The sequence below is a fragment of the Carya illinoinensis genome, chromosome 2 (genome assembly GCF_018687715.1).
Source record: "Carya illinoinensis cultivar Pawnee chromosome 2, C.illinoinensisPawnee_v1, whole genome shotgun sequence".
NCBI classification, from domain to species: Eukaryota; Viridiplantae; Streptophyta; class Magnoliopsida; order Fagales; family Juglandaceae; genus Carya; species Carya illinoinensis.
Window position 1 is genome coordinate 23,930,133 of NC_056753.1, and position 11,757 is coordinate 23,941,889.

At 40.3% G+C, this 11,757-nt stretch overlaps 1 protein-coding gene across 2 annotated transcripts; it reads right to left on the reverse strand.

The window, feature by feature from the left end:
- Positions 1–3,779: 3,779 nt before the first annotated feature.
- LOC122300419 (UDP-glucuronic acid decarboxylase 4-like) lies at positions 3,780–11,661 on the reverse strand. 2 transcript variants are annotated; one of them, XM_043111059.1, is made up of 8 exons: positions 11,573–11,661; positions 10,839–11,109; positions 10,361–10,508; positions 9,534–9,613; positions 9,196–9,279; positions 8,906–8,980; positions 4,684–4,776; positions 3,780–4,195 (listed from the first exon to the last, which is right to left on the reverse strand). In XM_043111059.1, the coding sequence occupies exons 1-8, from the start codon at positions 11,659–11,661 to the stop codon at positions 3,962–3,964; spliced, it is 1,074 nt and encodes a 357-aa protein (XP_042966993.1). In that variant the 3' UTR covers positions 3,780–3,961. The 2 variants fall into 2 exon arrangements, with proteins under 2 accessions (XP_042966993.1, XP_042966992.1); XM_043111058.1 differs by having other exon boundaries at positions 10,839–11,589.
- Between the last annotated feature and the right edge of the window lie 96 nt (positions 11,662–11,757).

An 11,757-nucleotide genomic window follows, 5' to 3' on the forward strand; every position in this document is an offset into this window, starting at 1 on the left:
TCCTAAACCCAACAATGCAAAATAAAAACATAAAAGGATCATAACTAAGCTCCCATGCAGTGATCGTTCAGAAATGTTACAAGAAATTCATAACCCAATAAGAGAGAGCCAGCCAAAAAAGAGAGCACATGAGCCCAGCTCAAAAGAAACAACACAACCATTGAAAAAGAGCCAAAAGAACCCAATGAAGATAGAAGAGCAGAATGATAGCCAAGCCAAGGAAAATAATCAAATAATGGAAGAAACTTATTTGGCTCACACTCTACTAGAGATGAAGACCAATCAGTATGGGAAAGACAAAGGGAAAGGGAAGATCCGAATGACCCCCATACACAAGAAAAAACTTATCCAATCCCAGTATGTCCAAGCAAGCTCAGGTGGCTAGCTACAAAGGGCCCCCCTTCAGAATGAGAATAATTGCATGGAATTGAAGGGGCCTAGCCGACCCAAGGCAATTTGGAACTTAAGGACCAATATTAGAAAATATAATCCGGATGTAGTTTTATTGTCGAAAACCTTGGTGTTGGAAGACTGCACCGTAGATATTGTACATAGCTTAGGTTTCCATCACTTTATGCATTTTTCAGTTTCGTGTAAAAGATTGAGACTACTACTTATGTGGAGATTGGGTATAGAAATCGAACCAGGTAATTAAATATGAATGCTATTCAGCTTTGGTTTACTCGGACCCACCTCATCATCCTTGGTTAATCACTTTCGTATATGCAGCAACACATTGGAATAAAAAAGCTAACTTTTGGAAGCATCTGAACTCAGTACATCAATCATTCCAAGGACCGTGGATATGTATTGGCGATTTTAATGACATTACAGATCAAAGTGAGAAATATGATGGACATCATTTCTACAGTAATCCAAGTAATGGACTGAAAGCACTAATGAATAGACATGGACTCATCAATATAGGCTTCACAGGCCTAAGATTCAGTTGGTCTAACAATAGACAAGGGCTTGCTTTAATCAGAGAGAGATTGGATAGAGTGATCATTAATCAAGAATGGAGAGCTACCTTCCCTGAAGCCATACTACAACATCTGACATCTTCAACCTTGGATTATCACCCACTCTTGCTACACACAATCACTGATACTCATAAAGCAACTTCATTTTAATTTGAAGCCTTTTGAACCCAAGAGCCACTTAGCCACTTAGCCAAAATATCATCAGCGAAACATGGAATAGTAATTTCCAAGGAAACCCAGCTTTTATCCTATGCAAGAACATCAGAGCAACAAAGGATGCACTCAAGCTTTAGAACCAAAACCACTTCGGAAGAATTTAGAACAACATCCAAAGATTGTAAATAGAACTGTTAGAAATTCAAAGTAACCCTGCTAACAAATATAATCAAGAGAGAGAGAGAGAAGCGAGTGCAGCAAAATCTTCAACAACAGCGAGAAAACGTGGAGACACTATGGAAGCAGAATTCAAGAATCTCATGGCTCACCTAAGCTAAACTAAACACATGATTCTTCCACCTCTCAACAACAATACGAAGGTGAAGGAATTCAATAGATTCAATCAAGCTGAGTCCAAGTAATTGGTCTACAGACTAAAACATTATTGAATCTAATTTCATATCTCATTTTAAAGCCCTTTATTCCCCCTCAAATCCTAGCTTTCCAAGCAATTTGGACTACCTGTTCGAGAGGCAAGTAACCAATCAAGAAAATGCTGCAAGTAGTTCCAAATGAGGATGAAATCTTTGGGGCCCTGAGGCAAATTCCAAACCACAAAGCACCAGGTCCAGATGGTATGACAACACTTTTTTTCAAGCATTACTGGCATATTATCAAAAATGATGTGGTTACTACAGTCCAAAATTTCTTAATAAATGGGAAGTTATTGAAGCAGATCGACCATACCAACATAGCACTTGTTACAAAAACTCAATATCTAAGCAACCTGAGCCAATATCGTCCCATCAGTCTTACAAATGTTATTTACAAAATAATCACCAAGATAATGGCCAATCCTTTCAAAACCACTTTGAATAGGATAATCTCTCCTCTGTAAACAGCTTTTGTTCCTGGATGCCATATAAAAGAGAACACAATCATCGCACATGAGCTTTTCCACCACCTCAAAAAGTAGACAAGAAAAAAAGATTGATGGCAATAAAGTTGGATATGGAGAAGGCTTTTGACCAAGTAGAATGGGATTTCCTTTTCATGGTAATGAAATAACTGGGATTTCCTCACAAATGGATTCCCCAGATATTTCTTCAAAACTCAGAGAGGACTAAGACAGGGAAACCCAATTTCGCCTTTCCTATTCATTATAGCAACAGAAGCATTATCAAGGATCCTCCTAAAGGCCGAAGCATAAGGTGGAATGGATGGGGTCAAAATAAGCAGGAGCAGCCCACTAGTTTCCCACCTCCTCTTTGCGGATGACACAATTATTTTTGCAAAAGCAACATAAAGAAGTGCATGAACCATATCCAAGAGCCTAAACAAGTATCAGCAATGGTCGGGCCAAAAAGTAAATATTCACAAATCTTCCATCTTTGTTACAAGAAACACAAGCCAAGAAGTCAGTACAACAACTAAACAATGGCTTCCATACAAACCATCATAGGCAAAAATGAAATATTTGGGTCTCCCAACTTCATTTAGCAAAAATAAATAAATAAATAAATAAAATTAAAAATTAAAAAAATTAAGAGAGAGAGAGAGAGAGAGAGAGAGAGAGAGAGAGAGAGACTACCATGAGTTGCTTTCCAAGGTGGAAAAGAAACTAGAATGTTAGAAAACAAAACTACTCGCTCAAGCTGATAGAACAATATTGATCAGATCTGTCGCAAGCACCATCCCATCTTACTTCATATCTTCTTTCAAGCTTCCCAAACAAATATGCAAGACACTCAATACAAGCTTTAAGAATTCTTTGTGGGGATTCCCAAAGAACAAACGGCATAATTTAACTCTCAAATCTTGGAAATCAATATGTCAGCTAAAAGCCTTGGGAGGACTAGGACTCAAGCAAATGGAAAACATGAACCAAGCACTACTAGCCAAAACGGGATGAGAAATGAGTAAAGGACAAAACAAACTCTGGCATGAAATCTTATCTGCTAAATATATCAAAATATCAAACTTCTGGCAAAGCTTCTCTTTTGATGCAGCAATCAGAGATTCCTTCTCAATGGCATCTGCAATATGTAGGGATCATAATGAAAATATTTTGGAAATCAAGACGGAAAAGATTCTGACATCCAACCCTCTGATAACTAAAGCAAAGGCTGCTCTTCTAACCACACAAATGGCCTCTCAAAGGAAACAAGAATTAGCAATCCTGAAAGGTGACTCGCAACTAGTAATTGATGCATTGGATAGCATGAGAGCCATTCCCAGTTGGCAAATTGATCCCATCATCGAAGACATTAACCTTTTATCAACTTCCTATAAGCGGTGGAATTTTGCTAAAATACATCGATCAACAAATCGATATGCGCACGTGGTAGTGCAATGGGCTACAACCAACTCGGTGGCTGTATACCCTCCGATTTACTTTCTAGGTGTTGTTGTTTTCAGATAGTGGAAATGATCCACCTTAACCTTGTAATCTATTACTTTTTATAATCTATGCAAGCTTGATTAGAGGAAGGAGGAAACCTGAAGAAAAAAGAAGAAAAAAAAAAAGAAGAAGAAGAAGAAGAAGAAGATTATTCTACATACACAAAGATGAAAGAACTGATCATCGGCCTACCACTCTGATATTTACCCAGGTAGTTGTGAAGTACGTGTCTCAGCTGCTGCATGCAAATTAACTTTATTCTGCAGTCTTCATCTCATAATATTTTAACAGGGTAAAAGGAGGAAAACAATCTGGAAGGAAAAAATTAAGTACCTAATGATCAAAAGGGTCCTCTTATTCTATATATCTTTATTTTTGCTATGATCTCTTTCTCAATGCCCGTACTCAGCATACACAAAATCTATGCTGAGGATGTAACAGTATTTCCGACAGTACTGTCTCTGATCTGGTCACCGAATATACGTTGTCGAAAGTCTTCAACCATGAGAGGAAGCCCCTTGCGAAGGGAGACGATTGGCTGCCAACCAAGAAGCTCTTTGGCCTTGGTAATGTCTGGCTTCCTCTTATGTGGGTCATCCTCTGTGTTGGGTCTGAACTCTATCTTTGCATTCGGGTCTATAGTCTCTTGTACAACCTGCACAAAACAGTATCCATTTCGCTCTTCAGTCTTTTTGGTAAGATTTTTTTAAGTTAAAAAGGAGAAGATATAGGAGGATGGAGTTAAAAATTCAACAAAATTTTGGGTTATAATCAACTCACTACATAATAAACGCAAACAAATAGATAATGAAACCAAATTGTTGGTTCAAACTCATATTCCTCGGCTAGGAGAGGGCCACTAAATGGCAATTTTTTATGCAATGACTAAAAGCCATAATTAATAATAGTTCATTGTAGTTGATTACATCAAGACACCTCCTTGTAGATTTTTTCACGCTCTCGTCTTACGGACTGAAGTCTTCATCCAACAAAGGAAAACACACAAACTATTTGTCACTCTGTTTGAGTCAACCTGAAAAGATTGCATCTTCAATATATATATAGCATAGAGATCATTTTTTTATGGGTTATACAGCATAGAAATGTGGAAATGTTTTTGCAGCAAGTATTGGGAAAATTTACCTGAGCAAGTTCCAGCATGGTGAATTCACCAGGGTTCCCAAGATTGAAAGGACCCACATGATCACCTTCCATCAGCCGCATTAGACCCTCCACCTATTATTTATTGTACGTGCAAATACAACACAATCAGTTCTCATATATATTCACCATGCATAAATAATGCCTACTGTGAGTTTGTAATTAAGATGGAGGACAGGTACTACAGACCACTGCAGTCAGAAGCCTAACCCAACTCACCCGCAAGCCTTCCCCACACTCCTAATATCATTCACACACTCACATACACAACACACAATAAATAAGGACGTGAAAAGGAAACGTCATACATTCACTGACTGAATTATCAAAGACAAATCGTAATTATATTTGAATTTCCTACTAGGAATTCATTCAAATCTAAAATGCTCCCTATACACTTCATTTTAAAGGGATTTACCCACAAAAGCACATGACTTCATGCATGGAGCATGACTAACTACGACTTTCCACCACATATGACTTTCGCCCAACCAAGAACTTATATCCCAAGGAGAAGAAAACATGCAATAAATGGTTCCTATATACTATAATAGTTAAGTAAAGAAAACATTCAATAACTCGTGTGCTTTTTTTGTATGCATTGACATCGATCAAATCCCGGACTTTGACTTTGAAATTTAATATCCAATCTTATTTTCTGTCAACTTCTTCAAAAATGTTGCATGGACATCTATCACCCCGAGTCTACTGCCACGTGTAATATAAATAATATAAGGGTAGACCTCCCCGAGTGCAATGGAAGGCAAGGAGACTTCATCCACCCGCACATGGACTGTGACGCCCCCAATTCCCCTCGCCCGAACACGGGGAAATCGAGACGTCCGGATGGTGACAACCCGGGTCACCATCCCATCGACGGGTGCCAAGTGTGTGCAAAGGCAACAAGTGTGCACAAGAAAAACGCAGCGGATAACGAAAGTGATATAACTAAGTACCAGAATTTTTTTCTTAATGTAATACAAGCTGTTTAAAACATACGTAAATAAAATATTACAAAAACCCAAATACAGATTTAAAACCATAAAGAAAAGCATAACATCAGCAACCCGGCGGAGCCATATCCTCGGGCTCAGCCTCCTCCTCCTCATCCTCATCACCTGCACCAAAAGCTACGGAACCACAAATGGTTCCGTAGGTAAGTAAACCCAAACGCTACTAGATAAAAACACATAGGACTCAAACAATATGCATGAAACATGCCCAATGCACAAAGCCCATAAAACATAATTTTTTCCACACACGCCAAAAATTCCATTTGGCCCAAAAACATATCCTTTCCGAAAAACACGCCAAAAGTCACATTTGGCCCAATATCTCGCCAGAAGTCCATCTGGCCCAATATCTCGCCAGAAGTCCATCTGGCACACGCCAAAAGTCCCATTTGGCGTCACAAACCATTATCCAATTTTAACCGTATGCACCATGACCTCCCCTAGGGTTCATCCGCACACCCTGGCTCCAGTGTCACGCCGTAGAGTACCACCACGCATGTGACACCTAACGAGCGATGCCCAGTTCCGCGCCCCGCGCGTTCGTAGCCAAGCATCCTCTAGCCCTCGCCAGCGAAGGGCCACGGAGTCGGTGAGTAGGGCGATGCCCGGTTCCGCGCCCGGCGCGTTCGTAGCCAAGCATCCCCTAGCCCCGCTCCCGTCATCGCTCTCGACAACTCAGGGGACATCACTCAGTTTATTCCGCTCCCGAGTGACCAGAGGAGCTCCACCGAGATAATAACCCATCCCGGCTTGGGCTCGTGATACACACGCACCCGCAATACACTTACCCATCCCGGCTTGGGCTCGTGATACACACGCACCCGCAATACACTTACGCCAATACACAGGCTTTTCACATAAATCCACAAACACACATGCATGCACCATATAATGCCATAACAATGCATAATAAAATAATCCAACAATCATAAATCAAATAAACAGGCAACTCCGTCCTCCATCCATCCGACCCCCGAAACTCGTCGGACTCAGTCCGGAATCAACAACCAACAACAATAAATAATTGAATGAGCAATATATATTAAAATCTGAAAATAGGATTTGGAAAATACTTACAGCGCTATACAGTATTTTTAGAAAGCTCGCGGCGTTGCAAACGGCGGAGGAAAAGTAACGTAACAGTGTAATTTACACTGTGTCCGTGGGTAATAAATTACCCATTTTTGAACGGGGACAAACCAGGGCTTAGGATTGATAGGGAATGGCCTAAGGATGATTATGAAGCTATTGGAAGTGGTGGTTGGCCGTGGGTGGCGGCGAAAACGCCGGAAATAGGCCGGAAAACTCAAATCGGAAAGCAAGCTCGTAGGAGCTGTTCCGGTGGTCGTTGGAGGCCGGAAATGGGTGGGTTAGGACGGCAAGGGACCGGTGATGAAGTGGTGAAGAAATGGTGGCCGGAGGTGGAGCGACGGCGGCGGATCGAGCCAAAAACCGTGGGGCTTCAAATGGCTTTTCCGGCCAAACGGCCGGCCGGATGGGGGAGATATTTGGTGGGAAGGTGCGCCGGAGGGAGGGGGTTCGAACGAGACCGGCGGCGAGCCAAACGGTGGCCGGACGGCGGCGGTCTGGGCTGAAGAAGATTCCGGCGACAGGGGCAAAAATAGAGCAGGTGCAGCGACTTCCGGCGGCTCTCGAAAGCTAACGGCTGGTCCGATGGCTCTGAAAATTGGTGGGGATGATCTATGGTGGAAGGGGAAGAGAACGGTGGTGACGGTGTACCAAACGGTGGCCGGACGGCGGAGAACTGGCCGGTCAAAGGGGCGGCGACGAAAGGAGAGAAAAGGGGCTGATGAGCGTACGCGGGAGAGGAGGAAGAAGAAAGAAGAAGAAAAGAAAGAAAAAGAAAGAAAAAGAAGGAAAAGGAAAAAGAAAAAGGAAAAAGAGAAAAGAAAAAGAAAAGATGAGGGAAAAGAAATGAGGTCCAGTCCTCACTCCAGAAACCAAAACTGATCCGTCGAAAATAATTTTAAAAACCGTAAAACGACTAAATAAAATAAACACAACATCAAATAAATTAAAAAATCAATTTAAAACACATTAATTTAAAATAAATAAATTAATATATTAATTAAATTAAAAACAACCCTTCAGTAAAAATACACGTAAAAGCGAGTCATCACATGGCCCGTCCCGTCGACATTAAATTCTAAACAGAGTACAACTCATGTACGTAGTCAAAACTCAATCTCAAAAAAGGGTATTAAAAAAACAGTGTTATAAACGACGAAATGATTGAGAAGATCAGAGCTGGGAGTGTTATCAATAAAAACAATTAATTAATGTTGCCCCTATAATATATGTTCCTCTTAACTCGAGTCGTACGTACATTTTGACTATATATGTATATATTATCATAGTATTTTAGTATCTTAAGTAAAGAAGAATAAAATCTTTTTTTTCCCCTGTTGGTTAATCCTATAACAGCTTAAATAATGATCACAATATTGAATGGCAATTATTTGGTTCGAGAATAGTAGAATAGTAGTAGTAGTAGTAGTAGTACCGCCTTCACCAGGAGCTACATATTAGGACCATCACTGATAAGACCCACAAGAAGAAGAACCTTCCCCGGTTAAACCAGCACAGACAATGACAGATACATGTGGCTTTGCATTCTCATGATGATGATCTATCTTAGCTAGCACAAAAACTACAGGTATCTAATTTGAACATCCCCCAAAACGTAATTAATCTGAGTACTTACATTAATTACTATATATATTGAGCATTATATATAGTATATGGTCGATCGAGGTCATGACTCGTGAGAGCAACCCGTCAAAACCTTCCCTGGTTAAACCACTGTGATCATGAGTATGATCATGAGTAGATGGGAATCATTGATTAATTACGACTGCTATATATATGCTTTGTTTATGTATATTAATAAATTTATGAATATATAGATTCATTGATAAATCTTGTGGATTAATTATTGATTAATCAAACAGAGTAACATATAGTTTCTGTGTTTAACTCACCTTTTCGATAAAAATTGATTCGGAAGGTTTAGTTTGGAATATGTTATATTATAAATTAAAGGCGTTGGGTACGTATATTAAAGAGGACATGCGTATCAGATCATGCATTTTGCAATATATATATATATAGAGAGAGAGAGAGAGAGAGAGAGAGAGAGAGAGATCTAGAGAATAAGAAATCATAATTACCAGGTCCGAAACATATTGGAAGCTCCTGGTCTGCTTCCCATCACCATAGACAGTCAATGGCTCCTTCCTCAATGCCTGTGAACAATTAGGATATTGAAGAAAGGTGAGATACAGATTTGTTATTCTAATTACATTTGCTGATATGACATATTTTTAAGTGTCACTTAAATAGACAACTATTTTACAATATGTCACGTCAAAAAAGATGATTAGAGATAGACAAAGTTTACATGATCAGAAATAACATATTTTTTTCTCTCTCTATATATATATATAAGATCAAAGCTTACCTGAGCGACGAAATTGCTAACAACACGACCATCATCTATGCACATACGTGGCCCATATGTGTTAAAAATTCGAGCAATCCTCACCTGCATGCAAAACATGGCTAATATCATTTATATTTCTCGTTATATTCTATTACGTACGTAATGCCTTTCTAATGCTAAAGTACTAATTAAAAGGCCTGTGAGCATGCACACTCGATCGCTAGCTCACCACTCTTTATTAGGCCATGGAAATTGTAATTTTTCAATCCCGGCCAAAGCTTCGAATATGCATGATTAAAATTGATCAGGAAAAACTCAAATAATTAGAATCTAACTTGGGAACAGTTAAAATTGACCTCAATGCCGAGGCCTCGGTGATAGTCCATGCTCAAAGTCTCCGCTGTGCGCTTCCCCTCATCGTAGCAGCTCCTTACCCCTGCCAAGAATATCCCAACGACATCGTCTACAAGCATCTCTAAGTTGATAGTGGGACCCACTTGAGTCCACATGCTCAAGGGATACACACGAGCAACATGGGTCCCACTGGACCTTAGTGGCTTAGCATCTCTCAATCGCTCTTTTTGAGCAAAAATTGTATTCTTTTTATTTTTTTCTCTCCGTGAGTACTGAACTTCATTAATAAAAAGGCCTTAATACAGTCTGAATTCTAAAAGAAAATATTAAAATGGAGGATTTTTCCATTATGAAAGTAAGCATTGTGATTTTTATGATGCTTCCGTACAAATTGTTAGAATCTATCCATTATGCCATGAAAGTGTGTATCGATTCAGTGATCAATGTATTTATAAATCTACTTATTGACATATCAATTTAATTTGTTACGTAAATTAATAAATAAAATAAAATAAAATTTTTTAAGAATCGCGTGATCCCACAATAAATGTTGTGATTTATACGCGGCATAACTTCTCTTCTCAATCTCATTTGCTATTGTCCAAATTAATAGTAGATCATATAGAGTTCCAAGTTTTAAGACACAGCTGTTTTGCTATGATGATAAATTATTAGCTGTTCTGATAAATTATTGGTTGTTCAAGAAATATCAGATGATAAATTTAAAACGTACACATGCACTTGATTTTATCTTATCCTTCCATGTTTTAATTTGAACCAAAATTCAGGGATAAGTGAAAGTACTACTGGGAAAGGAGAGAGAGCATACCGATTGGGTTGACATTGCCCCAGTAGGTCTCGGCCTGAGGGTGCTGCAGAGGATCACCGTACACCTCACTGGTGCTGGTTAGCAGAAACCTCGCACCCACCCTTTTTGCCAGTCCCAACATGTTCAGTGTCCCCATCACATTCGTCTTGTAACCGCATACAAGAACCAGAGTCAAGGACACTCCAAAACACCACCCACCAAAATAAAAGCGATTACAAAAGAGAATATGCATTGATTTTTTCCTTTTGGGATTCAAAAAGGATGAAGGCTTGGAGAGACCCAAATATTGGAAAGTGGAAGTAGAAAAGAAAAATGAAATATGAAAGAAAAAAGTTCCATTGTTTTCTTTGTATGTATGGTTAATATGGAGAAAAACAAAAGGAAATAGGAGTTTGATCATCTAAATACCTGAGTACTGAAATTTTCTTGATAACCAAACAGAAAAGAAACGTTAAACAAAAAGAAAAAGGAAGGATATGATGGTCTTGACGGGATTGTACTTGTAATGCACAGGCGAGGCAGGGCAAGCGAGATGGTAGATCTGATCAACTTCCAAGAGAATCGGCTCAACAACGTCGTGCCTGATTAGCTCGAACCTGGGGTTGCCGTAATGGTGCACCAAATTCTCCTTCCTGCCCGTAAAGAAATTATCCACCACGATCACGCTATCTCCCCGCTGTATCAGACGATCTACGAGGTGGCTCCCGACGAAGCCCGCCCCGCCGGTCACCAAGACCCTCAGTGTCTTCCTCTTCAGCCCCAGCGGCACTTTCCCGACCGCATTCACCTGCCCGAGTGCGGAGTAATGGCGGTGGTTCTCGGAGATCAGCACGCGCCGATTCAACGGGAGGGTCCTCGTCGATTCAAATTGGATAACCTCTGCAGGGATCATCAGATCATGGTGGTCACGACGCGGTGGCACGAAGCTAAAGAAAAGCGTGGCGATGGCGATCCCGACGAGCAGGAACAGTGGTCGCTGCTCGCGGAGAATGTAGAGGAAGGGATTCCGTGATTTCTGAAGAGGGTTTCCACGTTGTGGTGAATAAAGATCATTGGTTCCTGGAGTTTGGGTGGTGTGGGTTCTATGAACCAGCTCGGAGTTCATTTTTTCCGACCTGCAGTTTCCTTGTACGCAAAAGAAAAAAGAGTAGGTTTTGGAGAGAGTAGTGGGATGGAAGAGGGGTAGCGTTTTGGTTGAAGATCAGGGAGGACTTGCATGCATGAAATTTGGCCGAATAATCGGTGGGAGTGTGAGTGGGCTGAGTTTCTTTGCTGGTTTGGTACCCTTCAGCACTCGACATCTGTTTCTCTTTCACTGGAAATTTGTTTCGAGGAAACGTTTGTTTCTATGCAGTGTAAGAGAAACACTAGCATGCCTCCCACTTTGTACCGCTCAA